The 25,589-nt window shown below is 36.1% G+C and overlaps 1 protein-coding gene across 10 annotated transcripts in view; it reads left to right on the top strand.

Annotated features, from left to right (window-relative positions):
• The window catches only part of BRD1 (bromodomain containing 1), a 70,192-nt gene that overhangs the window by 16,183 nt on the left and 28,420 nt on the right, over positions 1–25,589 (top strand). For 9 of the 10 annotated variants that reach the window (XM_062634193.1, XM_062634192.1, XM_062634197.1 and 6 more), the window contains 5 exons: positions 10,724–10,880; positions 17,428–17,559; positions 20,347–20,475; positions 21,863–22,175; positions 22,976–23,236. In XM_062634193.1, coding sequence (XP_062490177.1) covers positions 10,724–10,880; positions 17,428–17,559; positions 20,347–20,475; positions 21,863–22,175; positions 22,976–23,236 — 992 coding nt within the window. The remainder of the gene's footprint in view (positions 1–10,723; positions 10,881–17,427; positions 17,560–20,346; positions 20,476–21,862; positions 22,176–22,975; positions 23,237–25,589) is intronic. The other variant, XM_062634201.1, reaches the window with a different exon arrangement.

Below are 25,589 nucleotides of genomic sequence, written 5' to 3'. Positions count from 1 at the left end.
AGAAAGTTTCTCAAAACAGGAACTGCTTCCATGTGCAGGTTCATGGTTTGGATTGACAGGACTCTGAAGGCTAAGACAGTGAGGGCTCTTAACACAAACGATGCTTTTCTGAAAGCTGACTTCCAAGTCTCAGGTTGTGGACAGTTAAGGCTGGTTAAAATAATCTAAATAAATGCGTATCTTGAGACTGCAGTCCTTTCCCATAGTAAGTTTTGTTAATGTAAGTAGCTACTTACTGACTGATGTTGACAAACAGCCTTTAGTTCTCCGTGGTGTTTACAAACACCAGATTGATTGACTGTTGTCTGTTATGATTTACTTGGTAAAATGGTATTCTTGTTTAGTGGTGCACTGCATAAAAGCTGACATTGATAGTAAGCAACTAATAGTGTTTTCTAAATAGGTACTGTTGTCTTTGGGAGGGGGGGATTGACATTTAAGAATTTGGCGTTGTCTTAATTAAGACAGTCGTGATTGGTGGGTGTAGTGTGTTTTTGTTCTGTTTTTGCTTTTTTAAGACCACATAAGAAAGAATATGACCTACGTGAGAGTTGAGGATTGGAATGTATGTTCTTTCCATTGGTAACTTTCATAAAAAACCCCAAATCCTAAAAGGGTAATGTAATTGGTTTTATTTTTTTTTAAAGTGTCATTAGATGCCAGGAACAGAAATATAAAGACCTTTTTTTCCTTTTTTTTTTTTTTTTAAGTAATGATTAGATTTCTTTTCAAGGCTGCAGAGAGATTCAGCTTCTGTTTATGCTCAGTTTCCTGTTTGTTGGACACAAGTATAGTTCCTGTATTCTATGTCAGAAGTGTAAAAAAAAAAATAGGCACAGTTTAAAACTGTTCTGAAGTTGGGCTTTATTATAAATTGGTGGTCTTTAGCTGAGAAGGACTACTCTTTGTAATGTGAATGTGCTTAGTCTTGGAAAACTGATACCTGAATTAAAAGCAGAACAGAAGGGATTGTGCTGCAGACCCAAATCTCAGTTGTCTGATTTTCTTTGGGTGTTCTTTTTAGCATAAGCAGAAGTCATGTATGTGTGAGTTAAATACGCATATACCCATAAACTAACAATGAGTGATGTGGACCATTTCATAGCAGTCTTCATTTAAATGATCCCTTTAATGTTTTTCAGTGTGTTTTTTCCCTTGGAGTTGAAACATGATTTGCCTTTCCAGACATCTCAAAGAAGAGCAATTAAGCTATTTAAGTTATCAGAGAAGAAACATATATGCTCAGTGTTTAAACACTAGTGCTGTTTTCCTAGAGAATTTGAAAATAATGTGGTTTCAACATCTCTGGAAACAGGCATATGTGGAGGTGTTTGGTTTACTTTCTTAATTGCAACTTCTGTAGCTCCTTAATTTATGTATCTGTAGGTCAGGTCACTACACCACTGATTTTGAGAGCTCTGCCCTTTTCAGTTATCAGAGTTTCTTACACAGATGTTATACTCCAAGCTTTTTGCTCTTAAACTACATAGATACTGTCATTCTGTAGGTCATGTGTAAACTAATTATATGGCTTCTCAGGCTATCATCTGTGAATTGCTGATTCAAGAGTGTAGGATCAGAAGTTGTTAACCACCCATGATAGGAGATGGGTGATTGCTTCCTGTCTCTTTTTCTATCTATCTATCTATCTATCTATCTATCTATCTATCTATCTATCTATCTATCTATCTATCTATCTATCATCTATCATCTTTTAATGCCAGGCACCTGTCTATCTTTTAGAAAGTCTGTACCTAAGTATCCACTTCCAGAGGTGCAGTAGGTGATGTTAGAGCCTTAGGGTGACTTCAGTTTCCAGTGTTGTCAGTGCTGACTTCTTAATAACTCGCTTTGCACTTAGGATAATATGGGGGACCACTGGGGAGCTGCTTAGGTATGTATGATTTGCATCAGATAGTGCATTACCTCTTTACTAAGAAATTCGACTTAATATTTCTTGAAATATAAAATTGTTGAAGATAGCTTACATTAGTACTGCTTGCATTCATCAGCCATCAGCTTGCCCTCTTTTTTTTTTTTTTAAAGCATAAATGAGTTTTAGACTGAAAGTTCTGTGTCTCTGGGAAGTTCCAGAGCCCCAGTGTTAGGCTGGGGGGGTGACTGGGACAGGACACTCTCAAACTGTACCTTTGTGTGGGAGGGACAGATGGCACTTGCACATCTTGGCAAATGGTCATCTAAAAAGTGACCTGCTGCCACCAGTTAGTTTTTCTGAAGACAGTGGTACATTAGGTCTTGCAGTGTTCATACTCCGCTGATGTGTGATGGTTGAATTTTGCCTAGTATAGAATTTATTTCTTTTTTTCCCCAATAAAATAACTAGAACTGTGTTATTTAGATTGCAGGCCCAGAATTTCCAAGTTACGAAATTCCAGCTCTTAGGACTGACTTGACAATCTAAATCTAGTTTCTCTGTTAGGTATCGTATACTGGCTCTGTGATCTGTTCCTTGTGGATTTATTTTTTCCCCTCTGCTGCTGCTCATCCTTGTCCTCTATAACAGCTACCTTATCCATTGAGTAGGATGGATACACACAGGAGAAGACCTGCAGTGTTAGCTGTGGAAACTGTTTTCTTGTATTTGATTCTTTAGTACAAATAGTATGGTTTTGCTGTAATCTCTTCATCTTCTGTGTCAAAAGAGGCATTTAAAATGTGTTTGCTTGATGACAAGAAAGCCAGTGTCAATATTCGGGTTCTTTAAAGATTGTGTGAAACTAGGCTACTGTGGCTATATATTTGGGGTAAATTGAATGTGGTGTAAAATACTTAATTTTCAGTATTTTCAAAATTTATACTGAGATAGTGTAATCTGCTTTATTGAAATGCCATCCATGGAAGTATAGCTCTGTTAAGTGGAAGCAAATATTCTCAATATATAATACTCTCAAATATATAATACTTGCTTTCACCTTTACTTTCGGTTTCTGCATGATATATTTGTAGTGTCTGAAATGAAAAAAGCATTTAAAATGCAATACTTGTACAGAGAGCAAAAAAAAATAAGTAAAGCTTCACTTTCAAAATAAGTAATGTGGTGTTACACTTGTTTACCATGCTGTATGCATCAGTTGTGTTGCATCATATTACTGAAAGAGAATTTAAGATTCTTATGAAAGTAGGTAAGTAGTGAGTAGGTAACTGAGAGCAAAAACTGCTGAGATTCTTGGAATATTTCCAGCTGCTTTAGAAATCAAATGTGCTGCACATTAACTGTTTTTTCTGTGTTGATCTTTTTATTAGAAAGTGTACTGCTCCTGGCAGTAAACTGGATTTCTGTTACTGTATGTCCTTAAGGCAGAACCAGTATTCCCTTTTTTTTTCATCACTTATCCAATTGAATTGTCCTGAACTTTCTTGCCAAATAATTAAATATAGTCTTGTTATCTCAACACAGGGACCTTGACTGCATTTAAAATGAAGTATGGATCAGAAAAATAAACAGAAAAGTGATGAAACATAGTATGAGTGGAAAGGAGTATTTATAAAGCCTTTGAGACTCTTACAGAATGCATTCATGGATGATGCTTCTTAATTATGTATGTGGTTTGTGTGTTTCTTTTGGGAATTTATTTTAATGGTTTTTAGGGTACTGAGTTTTTTTGAATGCCTAATGCCTTCAGAAAATTTTTAAGTCAGGGAAGAGACTAAGAAATGCTGCTTAAAATTCAGCATTAAAAAAACATTGAAAAATACTACCAGAGCCAGTATTGCAAAGAAAATTGAAAGCTAAATAAATCCAGACTAATGTCTGTTAGCTGTTTATCCTTGAATGTAAAAGTATGGATACTTTCACAAAATCATGTGAAAGTACAAAAATGGATATAGGAATACGCTGTACATTTTTGTGGTTTTTCTTTTTCCTCCCTGTGTGCTGTTTATTTTGCATATGCAGGTCAAAGAAGCTTAAAACAGAAATTAGTACTTACTTCTGTAAGGTACACCATGAGTATTTTTGTGCGCACTCTAGGGTTTCATTCCACAATGATTTTATATGAAATTATGCAGTTACGAAGATAAAAATTCACGTTTCTAATTCTCAGTACTTTTGAGTTTCACTAGTTGTATGAACTTTCATTAGATTTGTCAGTTAGAGGGTATTGCATCTTGTGTCATACCAAAAAAACATTTCAGAATGCTTTGCCTGAAGAACTGTCCCTGGTAGTTTCTTATTCAAGTTAAGAGTGCACAAAAATTAGTGAACAAAAATTAGAAAGGCAATCTTTCTTTTATCTTCTGCTGATGAGCATTTAGCCTTTTGAGCTGACATTTCAAAATTGCATGTGGTATGGCTATGACTGCTACAAAAAAAGCACAGAGATATCTTTTAGGTAATTTTAAAGAAAAGTTATGACTCAGTATTATATGTAGAAAGTGGCAGAAGTAAATCTATGCATGCGATTTTTCTTAGAAGACTAAGCAGGTTTTCTAGTGTGACAAAATGGTTTTGTTCTGCTTTTTTTATTCATTTATTTTGATTTATTTTTTCCTTATCCAAAGTTTTGGAAGACCACAAACTCAGTTGCTAAAATAGGAACAAAGTCACTTACTATATCTAATGGAGAATTGACTGAAATAACAGCATTTTCTTAACTCTGAAGTTCAATGTTCTACTTTCCTATCCAAAAAAAATCTTACAAGCTGCTTGATCCAGTGAAAAATACATGCCTGGTGTCACAATCACGTGAAGCAAGAAAAAGTACGTCCTACACGTTCAGTCAAAATCAAATACTCTATCAGTACTAGTAAATACAGAAGAAAAAGCAGGGACCTAGAGAGACTTTTAGGCTTCAGAAGATGTATCAGTAGATAAAATATATACTGTTGGATTCTCAGCATAGCAGAGAAAAGCAAATTCAACAGCTAGAACTTTAAAACATGCCACTTAAAAGAGGAGCTGCAAGATGTTTAAACATTGCATTTGACTAGTGAGGGAAAGGATTCAATAATGGGACATTCCTATTTTTTAAGATCTTCAATACAAAATCTGGAAAGCAGTTACAATTAGGAAAGTGTGTATTTGTCACATGAGGATTCTGCAGACTGTTGCTTAGAAGTTTAAATGAAATCACTGTCAGCCTTTTCAGTACTTGATATGTACCCTGCTGTGTACACCACTGACTTTGGCTAGTTATAAAAGAAACCTTACCATTACCCTTTGTGAAGAGGAACTAAAGATATGCAAATGGACTCCAGTTTTATATAGTTATTCATCTGCTGGTGTTGCCTTTAAAGCTGATGGAAAGGATTTGTTTGGGGCTTTTTTGATTATTTTTTTTTTTTTTTTTTTTTAGTTAACAAATCATACAGTAAACAGTATTTTTATTGAGGGAGGGAGTAACAAAAACATGCACAGCAACAAAACTGTCCACTGCTTAAAAAAAAAAAACAAACTGTGTTGAAAGGTGAGTTTTACACATACTGTTTGATAAGTAGCTGCTGCCAAAGGATCTCTGTGGGACGAGTAGGGTTTCATCTGTCCAAGCAGGCTTTCTCATGTTTGAAAGCTAACGTTTTTGAATACGGAGCTGGGAGGAATAGTTGGCAAGGCCCCAAATTAATTCCATTTCCCAAAATAGATACTTCCATAGCTTTTTATTCTGGGTTGGTTTGTTTAGGGTTTGGGGTTTTGGTTGTTTTTGGTTGGTTTTTGTTTGTTTGTTTTTTCTCTAATTATTCTCTTCCAGTTAGTCTCATTGGAATTACTATAATTGTTTGTAGGTACTTTTTGTCTTTTTTGCTTCCTATGAACCTCATCATGTTCTGTGGAACTTTGTTGAACAAGGCTTGAACATTACAGTGTTCTTGAAATTTAGTGTACTTTGTTACAATTTGTTCAATTTGGATTTTTTTTGTTTTGTTCTGACAGGTTTTAAAAACTTAACCTGCAGTCTCTGTGTGGGGAAAATAGGGATATTTTATTTGCCCAGTGAAGTGGAACATCATTTGGTTGTTCATGGGTATTATTATAGGTCAAGAGAAACTGGTACTTCAGTGATACTAAATACCATGTTACAGAGTATAATTTAGTTTTTCTAGTCTTTTACATGTGCTTTTAATACAGCTGTATTGGTAAAGGAAGATGCAAAATAAGAAATTGATGAAAGTGGAGGCTCAGGACAAGTATAGTAATTAAACTATGTTTGGTTCATGTTTAAAAACTGATTTGATTTAGTGGGTGTTTGGTCTTGCTTAAACTATAAAATGCTCATGTTCAGTTCCTTCTGCCTAAATTACTGTAATACTGGCAGAATCATGTATTTGCTTAAGGAAGTTTTCTTTCCAGTTTATATTTCAGGAACCTGTGAATGGAGAGGTCCTGTAGACGTCTTGATACAGTGTAATACTGAAATGGTATCTGTGGGGTTAGAAAGCGCGTGGGGTTTGTGGAGTGGTTAGTGATGATTAATAGAAAAATGGCTGATTATATTTTGCTGGCTTTCCGACATTAAACTGCCGCATAGCTTAGTCACTAGAAATAGTGCTTTCACTTCTCTTGCAACCAGTTGCTGTAGTTGCCACAGTGACTTGTAACTGAAACTGGGAGAGGAAGGGGGTTGTGAGGAGGAACAACAAAGCTGTCAGATTGCTAATATGCCAAGAACACATCTCTTCATGTTGGTGAAAATTATTTTATGTATTTCTCTGAAGATGAGGGAATAACACTCAGCTTTTTCTCAATGCTTTAACCAGTGCATTGGGAGTATTACTCTTTGCAGGGTAGATTATCCATCAAAAGTCTCTGAGGAGAGGGTTAGCTTAGAGCAGCTGACAGTTCCTTACCAAAGCTGTTGCATGTTAACTTTAATTTTAATTTTATTTATTTGAATCTGTCTTACTCTTTCAAAAAGAGCCAGTTTCCTCTCCTCATCCTTCTGTTGCTTTTGTAAATGCAGTGTTTTAATGCTGTAATTTACACTTTTGCCTGAACTAAGGTTTGAGGCTGGGTACTGCAGGTGCTATTTGAAAGGTTCAGCTGAAGAGGGATCTCTGCCTGTTTAAATACAAGCATGGAATTGTATGGTACCTCCATATGGTGTTTTTAGTGGGTGTCACAGTGGTTTACAGTTGGATACCAGCAGAGCTGAGGAAGGGAGGTAGTACAGGCTTCCTCACTTGCCTGTGGCACAAATAAAATGGTTATGAAAAATGTTTTGACATCTGTGTAGTCTTGGAATGTAGCCCCCAAAAAGCCGAAAAACAAGAGGAAGCATGACTGGTGGTGCCAAAACATTGAAACGGTGCAGTGATCATGAGCCCGAAGCCTAATGCTTCTTTCATGAGACCAGATACATACAGCGGCTACTGAATTTTGTGGGAGCATGGCCACCTTTTTAAGAATTTTTTAGTTCTTCTTTCAGTTTACTTTATTTTAGGTAACTGGTAAGTTGGGGGAAAAGCAGCATTCTGTGAGACAGGCTGAGCTCTGTCTTAAGGCCTCAGAATAATGGTTCAGGCTGCAGTACCTGACAGTATAAGAACTGTTCTGCTACAGGTTTAGCTTAATTGTGTTAATTGCTTAAATGCTTTGAGAGAAAAGCATTTAGCACTTAACATGGTCTGTTTGAGGATGCTTCTTGGGAATTTTGTCTTAACAAATGTTGAAAGGTGGACAAAGTTTAGCAAAACAATACCTTTGCTGAGGTGTTTTGTGTAGTTTGGGAAGTGATCAAGGTTGTGTAAACCTTGCCTCTGCGTGGGGGATTTGGTGGTGTAGTGTAGTGGTTAATTGTGTCTTGTGCAAGTCAGATCCTGGATTGCAAAACTATAAAGTTTTTGAGCAGCTCTGCATTACCTGCCTCAAATACATAAATACACACTTTTTGTTTTTTACAGTTCAGTATTTTTTTTTAATTACATCTCTTGAAAAAAAGAAGTGGAATGTGCAGCAAACTCTTCTAAGACCTCAGGGAATTCAGTTTCATCATTTACAAATCTAGTTCAAGCTAAGGAAGCAGAAGGGAGTTTGTTCAAGACTGGTGCATACATTTGTGCCTTATTTCATGCTTGTATTCAGCCTTCCCTGCATCTGAGTGAATCTTTGTGAGTGAGAACCACTTTCCCAATGCGGTAGCACTGTCAAAAGTGGGAGCTTCAGATCAATACCCTGTCTGTGCTGCTTCAAGGGTCCTACAGCAGCAGGTTAATCATGTTGTATTTCTCCAAAATGGTTGTATTGTCTGTCAAAATTTCAAGCTTTTCGAACAGTAAAAGTCGACATGGGAGTATCTAAGTAAAAAGGTGATCAAAGAACTGCACTGTAGTTAGTGGATTCTCAGGGGCTAGCAACAGATACAACATCCTTATTATATCACTAAGATCGTAGTGTTGGAGGTTCTGTACATAGTTTGCCTTGTGAAGAGCCGCTGACCTCTCTATTTTGAGAAATTAAGGGGTGATTAGTGCTATATTGCCACTAAATTGATTTCCAGATGAAATATTAACAGCCAATATTTGGTTTTATTTAGAGGGAGCAGTAGATTCCTACCCCTTGTAAGGTCATTTCTGCACTCCAAATTACCTTCTTTGTATTTTGAGAATCTGAAAATATCTTCTGTGGATATCTTTGCTAAGCTTATTCTTGCACTTTATTATTATAATTATCTATGAATAGAATGGTTTGTAATGTGAATGGGCAAATATACTTAAATGTACTTAAAGCTGTAATTAAAGATATTTGTTTCGTCTTGCCACATCTGATGGGCATGAAGCCAAGGCACCTTTCTTCATGTCAAGTTATGTTTCTCTGGTCTTTCCAAATAGGTGTATATTGGCTGTGCTTTTTTGGCTCGGTTCAGTAGGTTTTGCTGTTTCCAAGAGAGAGATGTGAAATTAATTATTTGAGTTTGATTGCATTCTATAATTAATTCTGTCATGTTTGAAGTTTAATATGGTCACATCGAGGTCTGTTTTGCATTGAGTAAGTCTTTGTGGAGCCTGCCTGTGCTCTTCAATGAAAGACTTACAAGACAGTCCTAAATTCATCTGCAGACTTTCTAAGCTTTAAGTTAAGGTAAAATGCCTAACTGGCTTAGTTGCTAGTTGAAAAATAATGGCACTAAAGAACCAAGGAACACAATGGCACTGTATTTTGAAGAAAACCTGTGTTTGCTCTGCCTTTGCCCTGTGATGGCTGAAAGCACTGTGGCTAGTTAGCATAGCACTGAGAAGACCTATTGCACTGTACCTTCCGTGCAGCCCCAAAAAGCCAACCAGGGCTAGGTGAACTTTGAACTTGGGATGAACTCACTTTTGTGTCTGTCTGAAAAAATGTTATTCAGGTTTTTCAGGTATTTGTACAACGTGTTATAGCTAAGATTTACTTCTAGCATTACATTCTGTTAAGGTGTTTGACTGCTTCTACCATTTACATGTGAAACTACATTATTCCTAATGTTAAAAGGGAAAAAGCAAAACAGTACTAATATGCGTATATATTTGTGATTTTTATTTAAATGCCTTGTGGTAGTGCTCTGCAAATGAGACACTTCTTGAATTTAAGTTTTCCTATTTCGGTATTAAATTTGATTGGAGAATCTCTGGTAAGTATACCTTCCATTGTAGAGTTTTGCTGTGGGCAGTAATACACTGAGTGAAGAGCTAACAGATTCTGTTCATTGATATTATCCTTTCTGTAACTGTTACTAAGTCCAGCTCAGAGAAATCCTTTTCTCTCTCCAGCTCGCCCCTGCCCCAAAATGAATGAACAATTCCCCTGACAATAACAGGGTAGGTGCCTTAGGACATCTTGTGTTAATTTTGCAAGTGCTGCCAACAGTGACAAATCCTGCAATATCATACAAAGACAAAACCTTTTCATTCTACAGCCATTAACTTTTTTTTATTATTATTATTTTATGTCATTTCAAGACACTGCAGGCACAGGGGTTGAAGGTCTGTTTCAGATAAACATATTTTTTAGTGCAAGTCTTGGGATGTTTGTGTGTGACTTATTCATTCAGTGTGTCATTGTTTAAGAGTCAAGGTTGTTGTGAATTTCTTACAGTACTTCGCTAGAGTATTTGTAAACAGTATATGTAAACAATAGTTGCATGTTTTAAAAAATAACTTTGGAGAAAATACTGATTATTTAATCAGTACACAGTGCTTAACTGTTCGTATGATCCTCTCTTGCATCTTCTCTTGTAGATATTTTCTTTGTATGTGTGGAGTAAAATAATGTGTTCTGGTTTATATTTTTTGTTCACTTTACCAAAAAATTAATATTTGTAAATGAATAATACAAGCTTTTTGTTGCATGCTTTTTTGTAAAATGTTTAAAGGTACATTGTCTTTAAGATAAACTACTAATTCTGTGTGAAGATAGCAAGGAATCATCTGAAAACTTTCGTAGGGATTTAGTTTTATTTCTGATTTTAATAGGAAAACTATTGTGAAACTTACATGAAGCTTTATTCTCAGCCCTAATCTGGGATTGCTCTTGGATAATGATAATGAAAAAATACACTTCAGCTTTATAAAGTAATGTACATAGTAGAAATTGCAGTGTTGAGCAGATGCATTTGATTGTAATTGACTGCTCAGAAACAGTTGTACTGAAAGGGATGTCGTTGAAAGAAATGAACAATACGGTGATCACTGATGTTATGCGTTCATGTTATATCTGATGTTTAATTTCCACAGACAAATACATCTTATGCTTTGCTGTGTAAAATACAATATCAGTTTTTCCGTATTTTAGATTAAATAAGATTATGAATCAGGTGGCCATTCAGCGGAAGAAGCAATTTGTTGAACGAGTGCACAGTTACTGGTTGCTTAAAAGACTGTCTAGGAATGGTGTTCCTCTGTTGAGAAGGCTGCAGTCCAGTTTACAGTCACAAAGAAACACACAACAGGTATGTGACACACTTTTTACTAATAAGAAGAAATCAGAAAATCTTTATTCTAAAGAGTAAAAGAACTAACCAGGAAACATAGCAGAATGAAGACTTTCTCTTATTCAGGACTGAGTAAATTCTTCACATTATTTTTAAGTAATATGTCCCGTATTGGAAATGGGGCATTATCTAATCCTTTTTAATTTGAGATGTGAAAAGAAAAATATTTCTGCAGAGTTTTGTTTTTTTTTTGTTGTTTTTTTTTTGTGTATGTGTTGGGTTTTGCTTAATGTTTCACAAAAACACGATCACTGAAACTATCCTGATATCAGTGTTCATTGATTAGTATTGTAGTTTTTTGTAACTCACTTATCAATGTGCTGTGAGTTATTAAGATAAAAATAAATCTAGTATTAAATACATTAAATACGTTAAAAAGTGCAAAGTGAATGTCATCTTTGACAGTTACAGCTCAGAAAACCAGGGATTTTTGCAGAGTAGAGGTTAGGCATTCTAGTTTACAGTCTTCAAATTCAGATCCTTATTACCCACCTTGTTCAGTAGTAACAGGATAAAGAGCCAGTTGTCGACGAAGTTCAAAGACCAGTTTCCACTCTTAGTTTTGACATAGTTAAGTGGAATTATAAACAAGTGTAAATTTATGCTGGTATTTTGTTCAGGTAAAACTCATCCTAGCTAAAATACATCTAGGCTGGTTAAAGTTGTATGGATTTATCAGTCAGAATTGCTGAAAAACAGTGAAACAGGCACTCCAGATGTGTGTCTTGCAGAAAGTGATACACCTCTGCTTCCTGTTTTTGTAATACGAGCAGTTCTTCAGTGACATTAGAGATTTTGGTTGATCTTTTATTGCTTTGGTTCTTTTCATTCTCCAGGTGTTTAACTTCCAGTGGAACTGTTCCTGTTAAATAGCCTCTAGAACTTAATGCATTTTATAATCATTTACTTGTATTAAATTGAGCTCCCCCCCCATCCCTTTTAAAGCCGAAAAATTATTTTTGCTTGAGTTGCATTTCTGTTTGCTGATTAAATCATTAATTGATGTAGTCATAAGAACATCATGTTCAGTACTGCTAATTATTTGATCTGTCATTGTGTGTGTTTCTTAGCTTTTCATGGGGAAAAAAAAAACCAACAAAAAAACCCTAATTAATAATTCCCAAAATAATTGAGGTTGGAAGGGACCTCTGGAGGCCTTCAAGCAGGGCTACTTAGGTTGCCCAGAACTATATCAAGACAGCTTTGGAGTATCTTCAAGGGTGCAGACTCCACAGCCTCCCTGAGCAACCTGTGCCAGTGCTTGGTCGCACTTGGTGCTTTCTGATGTTTGGAGAGATCCTGTTGTTTTTCACTTTGTGCTGCCTCTGGTCCTGTCACAGGCAGAAAAGAGCCTGACTCCATCCTCTTTGCACCCTCCCTTACATAAATTGGTGAGATCCCCCTGAGCTTCCTCTTTTCCAGGCTAAACAGTCCCATCTCTCTCAGTATTTTCTCAGAGCTGAGATGCTCAACTTCCTTTTCATGGAATTTAGGTGGATTCCTTTTAGATGACATTAAGTTTGAATATAAATTGGCCACTTGTTCATCTTTCTTTCATTGCTTCTGCATTACTCCATTTTAATACTATTTTGGGGTGCTGTAACTTCTGTAAAATATTTTGTATTCTACTTTAAATTTCTAATATTTTAATCATAGAATCATAGAATAGTTAGGGTGGGAAAGGACCTTAAGATCATCTCGTTTCAACCCCCCTGCCATGGGCAGGGACACCTCACACTAAACCATGTCACCTAAGGCCTCGTCCAACCTGGTCTGGAACACTGCCAGGGATGGAGCATTCACAGTCTCCCTGGGCAACCTATTCCAGTGCCTCACCACCCTAACAGGAAAGAATTTCCTCTTTATATCCAATCTAATCTTCCCCTGTTTAAGTTTTAACTCGTTACCCCTTGTCCCTCCTCAGCATCCCTATAGCCCCCCTGCAGATACTGGAAGGCTGCTAGGAGGTCTCCACGCAGCCTTCTCTTGTCCAGGCTGAACAGCCCCAACTTTCTCATAATCCTTTATGAGAAGATTCTGTTCTGAAGAGTTGTGTCTGGTAGTTAGCTAATAATAGCAGAAATTATTTTATTCAGATAGTAGACTGCTGGGTTGTTTTTTTTTAAATGAGCTTGAGTCCTTAAAAATAATAAAATCAAGCACCAAAGTTTGAGGGTTATGTGGCAGTATAGACCTAGGCTATAGTTAGTGTCTGAAAAAAATACACGTAAGGTTGGTAGCTGGGAAGTACTTTTCATACTGAGATGGCCTAATGAGACTGACATTTCTAAATATTTAAATAGTAGCTACCAAAATAAAAAATTATTATTGAAGTTGGATTATGATTCTATGATTCTATTAGGAGCTGTTTAGAATCTGTTTGCCTTTTTTTCACTCCTGTACAAACACTGTTTATTTCTTTTCAGAGCTATGAACTATTCCTTAGAAAATATCTTCTAAATTAATTGGAAACTATTTATACTGGTTTATTAAAAATGCGGGTAGTTCTGAAACTTTATTTGTAAAAACTTACATTAACATTATCTTTTGTAAAGAAAACGCAATCTTCAAGCAGAGCTGAGTAGTAAATGATTCTATTGATGAAAAATATGTAGATTGGTAGTGCTTTTCAGTGAGTGTAGTGAGTATGCTGTGTCATGGCAGGATTGTATGACATTGCCCATACCATCTTCAGTAAGTATTTGGAATGCCTATTAAAGTAGTCATAACTGTAAAGCATTTGATGCATTAGTCATCTTCATTATTCCAACTATAAACCAAACCAGAATGAAGACTTTAATAAACAGCAGTGCCATGGCTGTTTTGAGAATGCGTCAAAATTTTTGAAATATAGATGGTAACTCATTTCAGTCTAGATGGGAAAATTCTGTTGACCTCATTTTATGTGAGAGGTCAAAACATCAAGAAACCTGAATAGGTTTTCAGTCAGTCAGGGGAACATAAGCACTGATGTAATACAGATTCAGAGAAGATTTCTATTTATTTTATTTTTATTTTATTTATTTAAACTGAAAAGAAATATTACTATGAGGAACCAAAACCCTGAAAATGGTTTCTGGATGCTTAGTGGAGGTTGACTTTGATCCCTCTCTAAATATCGTTTACTAGAACGAATTTGGCAGGGGGGGAGAAGGGTTCATGATTTATGGTCGCTTCCTAATGAATGTCTTTCAGATCTTAATTGTGATACGCTTTTAGAGGTGATGTTTTATCAACTAAAAGTTCTAAACCAGGGAAGAAGATCTTGGCTTATATGCTACCCCACCATCTGCAGGAAAAAGGAACCATCTGAAAGAATGGTTTATATTGTCACTTCTCTCTCCACCTAGAAATTCAGGAAGGCTATTGGAAATACACTAATAAATTTATATCCCTTTTTTTCTGTAATTAAAGAATGGTTGACTAAAAGTAAGGCATGCAATCTAAGTATAGTAGCTTGTTACTGCTGTGATGAGATTGATTTTAAAGCTGCTGTTACTATAGTTTATAATAAACTGCTGTGAGAGAAACAAAGTAGAAGGTGCTGGTGATTAGGGTCATATCAGCACTGAAGATTTCAGTAAGAACACAAGTTGCAGCTGCTAGATGGTTTTGACTGGCATAGAGGTGCCAGCAGAGGGTCTTCATAAAATTAATTGTATTGATCAAGATCCAATTTCATCACTATTGGAAATAGAGTTTCCAATTATATTTTTGTTTGGCTGATATCAGTCACAGTCCATGTAGGGGGTGAGGCTGTCCCTAAGTACTCACATCCAGGGGGAAGGGATGGTCTGTTGGTGCACTGACAGTATTCCTACTAGTAGGCAGAGGCTGGTAGCATACTCATCGGGGGAGCTGAAGCTGAAGACCGGTTCTCAGTTGATCCATGTTCTGTGTGTAGATATAGAAGTATTTTCCTCTTCCCTCAGTATTAATAAATGTGTCAGTTTTAGCTTTTTTTCCTAGGTAATACTTGGTGTTCAGAAAGAACTGAGTCCATCAGAAAACACCACAAAGTTTCTTTCTAAATTTTTCTGTGTTGTCTGCCAGAAGAAACTTCCTGGCTTTGTTACAGAAAGATTTGGAAGAGTTCTTTACCGGGAAAGTTAATAGGAACTTTCCTTGCCAAAAAGCTTATGAAAACTAAAAAAATTTAAAAGGAACTATTTTTATCCAAGTTTTTACTAGTTAGATATTGGAAACCAGTTCATCATGCTCTCTTCAGTTTGCCTGGATCTTTTAATCTAACTAAACTATATATAATAAATAGGTTAGGGTGAAGAGGGTTTACCTCAGCAATTGTAACTGTGTCTGCCAACACTAATTTGCATAAAAGTATCAGAAAATTGGAGGCTTACTATTAACCTCCAAGATGGAATGACATTTAAGATGGGAGTATATGTGCATACAAAAAGCAGGCAAGGTGCTCTTAGTAGTCACATCTGCAGATTGGCATCTGCCTGCCTATTTTATGGAATGAAATTGGTTAAACAACTGGTTCAACTGAAGGAATGATTTTTTTTTCTTTTCTTTTTTTTTTTTTAAGAGAATTATACCGTCAAATGTAGTCAAATCCTGAAGTCTAAAGTGAACTACCCCAAGGCTTGCTGTAACAGAGTAACTGTTCTTTTTTTTTCCTTGCTTATTTAGGTTTCTTTACCCATCCTAAAACTAGCATGGTTTTGTTGACTGAGCTTTGAGCAGGGTCAATTCCCAAGTTTCATGAACTATGCAATTACATAGGGCAAAAGAGTGGACTCTGACTGGCTGCAAGCAAAGGGCAAGTCTTCCACTTTTAGTAATAACCACAACTTAATTCTGGTCCTGAAAAAAAATAAAGCTATGGAAAAATTGTATAGCAATGTCAGTTAACAGGTTGCTTTTCCACACATGGGAGTTGTACTCAGAACTGAAGGGATGTAGGAGAACAGCAATTAGTGGCACTGTAGACTTTCTAATTCAGTCAGTCTAAGAATGTTAAGGAATTGAAAATACGGGTATTATTTTTTCTGTCAGAACTTTGAACTGTTCTTAGCATCAACAGTTAAATTGTGTGTCTAAGTCAAAACTTAACCCCTTAAGAGAAATTATAACTGTCAGTAGTAATTGTCATTAGAAAAGGGAACTAGAATTTTCTAGCTACAATTTTTCAAACTTTTTTAAAAGAGGAACGAGCTGCTGTTTCCAGGTTGCTGTACTGTAATACAGAGATAGTTGATAGTTAAGGATTTTCACCTTCACTAAAGTCAGAGATTTGTGTAAAACTAACATAGGTTCCATGGATACTTGCCTTTATTTTACAAAGTGTATAAAGCAATAAAATATGATGCAGATCATAGACTCACAGCGCTTACAAAGCTATTCAGTATTCTTTTTTTAACTGCCAATTTTTGTGATTTTATTTTTGGGAAACTTTCGTCTGAAAAATTGCACAAGTTTCCTTTAATGTGCCTATAATATTTCTAAATCATCCTTCTGTTAAGGAGGTTTCTCCTTAGAGTGTAACAATTTGTAATGCTGGGTTTTGTTCATGTGCTCAGACATCTTTATTCTTTTCTATTTCTTATAACTTGGAGAATCTTTTATTTGTTTGCTTTAGTTTTAAAAAATATCTGACGATTACTTATCAAGTGGATATTGCATTATGCTAGTTACAGGCAAGCATACAAATTTTTAGATCTCTTTCTGAGATTCTTTTATAAAATATTAATTTTAAACGTACTTGTTTTCCAGAACAGATATTTCTTTCGTGTACATGGTACTAATATGAGGACTCCTACTTTGTTATGGCCTTGTTTCTCGTGAATTAGCAATACTGTTTTAATACTATAGGTAGAATTCCAATATCCTCCTTTTCCTTACGAAGAATATTAAAAAAAAGAAAGGCTCTGTTTTCTGTATGTACAAATCAAACTAAATATTGCAAGTATTCAAATACTTCTTCCTAAAAATGTTGTGTTTACTGCATTACCCATTTGCTGTACCACATAAAGTTACTATAACCTGCTTTTTATTTCCTGTCCTCAGACGTTGTAGTGATTTTGTTCTGTTACAAGTGTGCTCTAATTCTGGGTGTGGGGGAGGTGGACTGTGTTGTGCACAAGAAGAATTTGTTTCTAACAGGCTTGAACTTCTGAAGAAGCTGATGATCTTCACGTGGTTTGGATTTTAATGTAAAAATACTGAATCTTATTTTGTAGCTTGTTATATTGCTGCGTTGCTATTTGCTGTATTGTTTTTTCTGATGTAAATAGCCTTTACCATAGGATTGCTTCCTGGTTTTCACAGGTTTTGTTTTCAGCTAGATGGCTGAGAAACTCTAGAAGATATTCTGATCAGGGGTTTTCTTTTGTTGCAGCATGAAGCTTATGATCAAGTACCATAGCTATTAGACAGTAGTTTCTCTTTTCCTGGAAATACATTCTGTAATTACATAAAGCATAGCTTATAAAAACAGGTTAGTTTTCCTTATGTCATGAAAACCTTTTGATTCTTTTCTTAGAGAGAAGATGATGAAGAAATGCAAGCCTTAAAAGAAAAATTGAAGTACTGGCAAAGGCTGCGCCATGATCTTGAAAGAGCACGTTTGTTGATTGAACTTATACGTAAGCGTGAAAAATTAAAAAGAGAACAGGTAAAGGGAATTTTTAATTTGGTGAAACTTTTCTGAAGAAAAGATAGTTTAAGTATTCTAACACACAGTTTTTGCAATAGAAAGATTGCAGTGTTTGTCTTCTAATCCTCACATAGGGTCAAGAAAAGTGCATGCACACATTCATGCAGCCTGTTTAAGATACATAAAATTATCATAGAATCACAGAATGGTTTGGGTTGGAAGGGACCTTCCTGGTCCAATGCCCCTGCAGTCAACAAGGACATCTTCAACTAGATCATGTTGTTCAGAGTTCTGTTCAACCTGACCTTGAATGTTTCCAGGGATGCGGCATCTGTCATTTCTCTGGCCAACCTGCTCCAGTGTTTCACCACCATCACCGTAAAAAATTTCTTACTTACATGTATCGTAAACCTACCCTGGTTTAGTTTACAACCATTATCTTTTGTCCTGTTACAAAAGGCTGTACTAGAAAGTTTGTCCCCATATTTTTTAGTGAACCCCCATTAAGTATTGAAAGGTGTAGTAAGGTTTCCCTGAAGCCTTCTCTTCTCCAGCCTGAGCAACCCTAGTTTTCTTTGTAGAAGAGGTGTTCCAACCCTCTGATCATTTTTCTGGTCCTCCTCTGGACCCTCTCCAACAGGTCCATGTCTTTTCTGTGTTGGAGGCCCTACAACTGTACACAGTACTTCAAGTTGAGTGTCATGAGAGCAGAGTAGAGAGGCAGAATCACCTCGCTTGACCTGCTGGTTATGCTTCTTTGAAAGCAGCCGGGTCTATAGTTGGCCTTTCAGGAATGGGCACACACTGCCAGCCTGTGTCCAGTTTTTCAGCCACCAGTTCATCCTCTGCAGGGCCTTAATACAGCTTCTAGGAGGATCTGTTCCTATTTTTGCCCAGGTACAGAGGAGAAGCTGACAGGTCAGTAGTTCCCAGGGTCCTCCTTTCTCCCCTTTTTAAAAATGGATTCAGTGTTTCCCTTTTCCAGTCTCTGAGGATTGCACCTGACCACCATGACTCTCAGATATCTTAGAGTGCCTTGGCAACCACATCAGCCAGTTCCCTCAGGACTCTCAGATGCATCTCATCAGCTCCTATAGGCTTACACATATTCAGGTTCCTCAAATGGTCCTGAGCCAGATCTCTTACAGTGGGAGGGACTTTACTTTCCCAGTCCTTTCCTCGAGGTCCATCTACTTGAGAGGTGTGGGAAGACAGAGCGCCTGTGAAGACTGAGGCAAAAAAGTTGGTGGGTTACCTCAGCCTTCTCTTCATCCGTTGTTATCAGTTTCCCAGTCACATTCCTGGGGGGTATGCTTTCTTTGACTTTCTTTTTCTGGTTGACAGACCTGTAGAAACCCTTCTTATTACTCGACCCTTGCATTGTTGAACCCATCACTACGCAACAGGGCAGTGTCCCTTGTGAACAGCCTGTAGCCACTGATAGTCACACTCCAGCTACGGGATTCATCCCAGCATTTTTCAGTAGTGACAGCTAGGTCATAGCTTTCTAGCATCACAGTGGCATCCAGCTTCTCCTGCTTGTTGCCTGTGCTGTGTGCATTTGTGCAGAGAAATTGTTTAACAGGCATTCTGTTAGACTTGCAAATATGCTTGGTTTCTGAAGAAGTATAGAAAATTTCATCTCTTTATGTTTTCCTAATACTTGTGCCTGTACTGAGTAGCACTTTTATTCTTGTGTCACTAAAACAATGGAAAAAAAAATTAATCCCTAAACCTGCATCTGTGTCCTGCAACATTCTTGAGTTAACATTGCTGGGAGAAGAGACTTGAGGAAGTGGTGGTTCAAAAAGATAGTATTTTGTATGAAAACTATGAAAGCAAGATGTTTACACTTACAAGTCTTTAATTGTCCTTATAAAAACACCATTCCATTTTTACTGTTTGCAAGCTGTACACGTTCATTGCAAGCTAATGTAGTTTGTAATTCTTGAGTGCTTTCTGGAATTCCATGCATCATTCTTAAACATTCACATATCACTTGCAATACATATGTATTATGTGTTGTTATTTATAAAAATGTATTTTATGCATGTGTTTGTATGTGTATACTTTGTTTACATGTTTCTATTATATGTGTACACACACTGTTAATGTGTCATTAAGAGTTTACTTTTGCTATAACAAAACTGTTTCAATGTTGATAACTTTAAATAGGCTGAAAATAAAACTGGAGAGGAGTTGTAATATTGTAAAAAATAACAAATGTTCTGAAGGATGAGCAAGTATTTGAAGATGTTGATTCTGTTTATCTAAATTTTTTTCTTGGAATTTATATAACACGTCATCTTTGAAATTACTCTTTGTTTTGGTCTGGTGTAACTTAACAGATGTTCAGCAAATTCTCTTTTTACATTTTGAACATGGCACTGCAACTGAAATTTAATGTTACCTTTAAATTCTTGTTATTACAGCTGTATTACAATTGTTATTCTTGGCATTGTTGATGAAATAGGAAGCTGTTCTTGTGTAACATCTTTTCAAACAAAAGAAATACTGTTAAAAATGGCAACAAAATAGATTTATAGGTGAAATACAAATTTCAGTTCTGAGAAGCTGGTTGAGTCTAAAATGAAGGGATGAGAATATTTGTTTTCCTACAAAGTCATTAGCTGAAAATACGTGTCAAACAAATGTGAACTGATGATATTAAAAGTAGCATTGAATTCATTTAGTTAAATATATCTGTGGTGTTTCATATCTGAAGTACTGTAGTATTGCTGCAAAGCAACTTTAAAATGGTATCTTAAGGAATAATGCTTAATTGGATAATTACTACTTCTATAGGTCAAGATTGAGCAGGTTGCTCTGGAACTTCAGCTTACTCCGTTTACTGTACTTTTGCGATCAGTTCTGGATCAGCTGCAGGAAAAGGATTCTGCTCGGATATTTGCTCAGCCAGTGAACCTTAAGGAGGTATGTTTTAAGATGTATTTCCTTGTGTTTATGTAGGACTTGGTGACAAATACAAGAAGCAAATCACTGCACACAGAGGTGGAAGCAGCATTGCCTTTTGTGGTTTAAGCCCAGCTGGTAACTCAGAACCACGCAGCTGCTCGCTCACTCCTCTCCCTCATCTTCCCCCTGCTTCCCCTTAGGGATGGGGAGGAGAATCAGAAGAATCTAAATCCCATGGGTTGAGATAAGAACAGTCCAGTAACTAAGGCATAACACAAATCACTACTGCTACCATCAATAATAATGATGTTAAGGGAAATAACAAGGGGAGAGAGTATAAAACTAAAAGGAGAAAAGGAAAAGAAAACAATAAACGCAAGTGATGCATGATACAGTTGCTCATCACCCACTGACCGATACCCAGCCTGACTTGAGCAGCGATATGGGCCTTCCAGATAACTCCCCCAGTTTATATACTGGGCATGACGTGCTGTTGTATGGCATACCCCTTTGGCTAGTTTGGGTCAGGTGTCCTGTCTCTGCCTCCTCCCGGCTTCTTGTGCCCTTCCTCGCTGGCAGAGCATGAGACTAAAAAGTCCTTGATCAGAGTAAACATTACTTAGCAATGACTGAAAACATTGGTGTGTTATCAGTGTCATTTTCAGACTAAAGCTGCAAACACAGCACTGCACCAGCTACTAGGAAGGAGAAAAACAAGCTGAACCCAGGATACCTTTTAATCTCTATTCTGATTAATTTGCATTATGACTTAGACTTTCATAACAGGAAGTTATATTTATGCTCATATACCAAAATAATTTCTAGGACATACATGTATGGAATAATGTGGTTCATATTGATCTTTTGTGATAAGGTTGATAAACTGAGAATAGAAATGTAGATACTGCGTTCTTATTTTCAGGTGAAATTCCATTCCCTGGGAAACTAGATAGAATGTAGGTGTGTGTATGCATACATACACAATACTTCTATACGTGTGCATAAATAACATGTAGACATGTATACATGTCTGTTTATTTTGTGTATGTATGTTTGCATATGCTATGTACAGCTGTATATTATATGTATGCATGCATTTATGTGTGTATGCATAAATACATGCATAGTATACACACAACCATAGAATTACAAAATCGTGTAAATTCAGTACCTGTTACTAGAGCTCTGACTTGTTACCTGAGATGCAGAATCTTGTAATATGTAAACTTTTGCTGGTATGCGAATGATTGCAGTATCAAGATGTGCATTTATAAGCTACACTTCAAAGCTCTTTATTAGAGGTGTTTCAAAATATGTTTTAAAATGTGGATCTTTTAATAGCTAATGTTATTTTGTCTGTAGTAAGATAATTTTACCCATTTGTGTTTTAAATGTTTATTTAAAGGTTCCAGACTATTTGGACCATATTAAACATCCTATGGATTTCTCTACCATGCGAAAACGGTTAGAGGCTCAAGGCTATAAAAACCTCAGTGAGTTTGAAGAAGACTTCAATCTTATCATAGATAACTGTATGAAATACAATGCAAAAGATACAATATTTTATAGAGCGGCAGTGCGGTTACGAGATCAAGGAGGTGTAGTTCTCAGGCAAGCTAGGCGAGATGCTGAAAGCATTGGTTATAATAATGAAACTGGAATGCACTTACCTGAACGGCCTAAACTTGAGTCACCCCAGCCTTTCTCTTGGGAAGATGGTAAGATGTTTTTGGATTATCTTTAAAAATTGCATTTTCCATTACACACAGTGTTTACATTCCATACAGATGATTTAAGATTGTTACTGTTCCGTTTGCTGAGTAGGTTTCTCCCTTCCCTCCCAGTTAAAAAATGTCCTGAAAGATACAAGTGTTTCTATTCTACTAGATCTGTTATTAAAAAGCATTGTCCAGTTTCTGATTTTGATAATGCAAGAGGCTAATTTAACAAGATACATGAAAAAGGTTTTTAAATTGAGTGCTTTCTTTCACATGATTGTATGTGCTTGTAAGTCATGAAAAACAACTACCAGTACACACACACATTTAAGCACATTCTTAAATAAACTACTGAATTAAAAAATCAAATGTGCTTGTAATACTAGGAATTAAAATAGCTTCTTTTGACATACACATTAGTTTTCTGAGGTTTTGGCAATAAAGGAGAATAATTAACACTTTTATGACCATAATCTTGCCTTCTCTTTGACAATTAGAAAATAATCTGTTAGGGTGGGAAGGATTAATTATGTCTTCCTTCTGACCTTTTAATTCTTTGCTCTGCTATTTAGCTTTCTTGAGCAAAATGCTGATCAAGAAGAATGGTAATTATGTAGTAGGAATTCATTTCAACATCACTGGTGATGGTGAAGCTACTAAGACTGTAATCTGAGTAGCTTTTTATGATGTTTTTAGTTGTGGCAAGTGAATTTTATTTTTTCCTCCTTTTAGGATTACTTTTCTGGGAAACATTCTGGAAAGCACTAACATATTTTCAATCATATGTATTTTCACTTTAGTGGATAGGTTACTGAATCCTGCAAACAGAGCGCATATGTCCTTGGAAGAACAGTTGAGAGAGTTGCTAGAAAAACTTGATCTGACCTGTGCAATGAAATCCAGTGGGTCGAGGAGCAAAAGAGCAAAGCTGTTAAAGAAAGAAATCAGCATTATTCGCAACAAACTTAGTCAGCAACACAACCAAGCTCCTCAAATAGAATCAGGTATTGGAAGTTTTGAAGAAGAAGGTGCAGCATTAGAACAAGATGGAGAAGAGGAAGGTAAGAATTTAAACCATGTTTAACCTAGTACTGTTCTGAACTTCTTCAGTCAGGTGCTTTAATAGTGTTTATTAAGGTGTAGTAAATTAATATTATATTTAATTTTTCAATGGACAAATAGCCACTGAATCGCAACAAATATTTGAAGAGTATGAGAATGATATTTTTTATCAAAATCTCCCTACATTATATTTCAAAGTAGCAAGGCTTTTTAAAAATCTAGGTGTTAAGAAACAAAAATACAGACAGTCTCATACAAGAAGAAATTGGAAATGCCCAAGTGGAAAGTATCTTTGTACTTTAAGAAATCCCCTTCAATAACTAAATTTGTTTTGGGGATCATGTGAGCCTAGGTCAGTGATGCTGAAAACTCTGACCATTTTACTGTCTTTTGTAGCTGTTCTTACTCTCTGCTTCATACTTTGGGGACAGTGGAGGGTAGGTTTGGGTTGTCAATTTAGTTTGTTTGGGTTTGTTTTTTTTTGGTGGGGGTGTTTTCTGTTGGGTTGTTTGTTGTTTTTTTTTAATCTAGCTATTGTTAGGACTTAACAGACTTAATGTTGTAGAACCAAGTCAGCCATATCTAACCAGTCCTTCCCCTTACGCTTTTCTTCCTCCTTAAAATACTGGTCTCGAAGCTGCACCAACTCTTGGCTAATTCCCATTTATTTCAATGAGAGCAGTATACTAGAAAGGCCTAACTTTATAGTTCAGTTGAATATTATATTTGTATTTTTAGGTTTTAAATCAGTTGCAGAGATCTTTATTGCTAATTTTTAAATGTTGCCAAGAAAATCTAGTCTCAAAAAAAAAAAAGTTCTTTTGAGTCTGTTGCATGATCAGCTCGCCTCTAAAAAGCTAATTGATTTTTCTTTAGGAGAGTTAGAGATACGTTTCATTTTGCATTGAATTTCAAGTGCTTTGAATGGCAGGACAAAAGAGCTCAAGGGAAAATGGAAGCATGGTAATAAATAAAACAGTCTGTGTCTGGTAGAGCTTGATGTTCCCAAAATTTCTGAAAGGCCAAATCAATAAAATGACTGTCCTTAACTGCCATTCAAACAGCAACTTGGATTTTAATTCTTAGTGCGACTAAGAGAATGCTTTTCAAACGTGTAAGTTGCTTGAGATTTGAATGACAACAGTAGAAGTGTATGTGAATCAACACATTTACCTTGTTCTTGAGGCCGCTAACTATTCTTAAAACATTTAATGATTTTTTAAATTTATATTTTATTTTATTTTTAATCTTCAAGTGATGATGCTACTGAATATAGTTCTTTAGGAATGTAGTTTCAGGCAGATAACTGAAGTTTTTACTTCTAGCTTTTCTGTGACACAGCCTTTCACTGCAGCTGTTGTGCAAGATACAGTCCAAAAATGAGCAGGAGCTGTTTTCTTATATTGACAGTATGCTTTTTAAAACAGAAGAGCATGATCCAGAGTTGATTGGCATTGCTGTTACAGTTCTGATCTAGTGAAGAGTAACAGTCATTAGTTCACATCCTGATTGGAAAGTGGAAGGTACTTAAAGGAGTCAAGAAAACACTTTGCCAAAAAGAAAGATGAGGAAAGAAGTAGATTCCTGTGCCCAAGATCTCTACAGGAGCTGACTTTAGAAGAGCTGTGAATTTCCCTCTAGCGATTATGTTTTCAGTTGTGATTCTGTGAAAAATTTGGTACCCGAATAACCCCATGAATGGCTGGATGAAGCCTTGGGTGACATGGTTTAGTGTGAGGTGTCCCTGCCCATGGCAGGGGAGTTGGAACTGGATGATCTCAAGGTCCTTTCCAACCCTAACTATTCTATGATATTTAGGGTTTAATATCAAATTAGCGCTTGAATGCCTAAATATTTTTGTGACTATTTCCTAAATAATTTTAAGAAAATTAGAATTTCTTCACAATGAAGAGTCACCTAGGACATTCTAAACTACATGCTTTTTTAATTTGTGGTATTTAAATTTGTTTATCTGACTGTAAATTTCATTCTGAATGCCTTCCTGAAATATTATTTACCAATTCTAATACTTACGTTCCTTCAAAAGATGTGAGCATGGTTAATACTTCATTTTAACAATATTCTTTTTAATAGGAACTGTGCTCTTGTTTGATTAGACCTTAAGCAGTGGGGCAGAGACTTTTCTGCACTTAGTCATTGATTTCAAGTAAGCATTGCTGAGCCAGACCCAAAGCAGTACAGAGATAGTATTTAATCCACTACAGATACAGGGCTTAAGCCCTTGGGGTTTTTACACCTTTTTTTTCATGTGGCATAGAAAAATTAACTAAATTTTAAAATCTTATGTGATGGCATAAATATTACATTGGTCTCAGAAAGTTACTTTAGAAT

This window comes from Pezoporus occidentalis, unplaced genomic scaffold, assembly GCF_034315485.1.
Source record: "Pezoporus occidentalis ecotype Australia unplaced genomic scaffold, CSIRO_AGI_Poc_V1 ctg42, whole genome shotgun sequence".
Taxonomy (NCBI): Eukaryota; Metazoa; Chordata; class Aves; order Psittaciformes; family Psittacidae; genus Pezoporus; species Pezoporus occidentalis.
The sequence above is the reverse complement of the archived record's forward strand: the minus strand, read 5'-3'. Positions and strand labels throughout refer to the sequence as shown.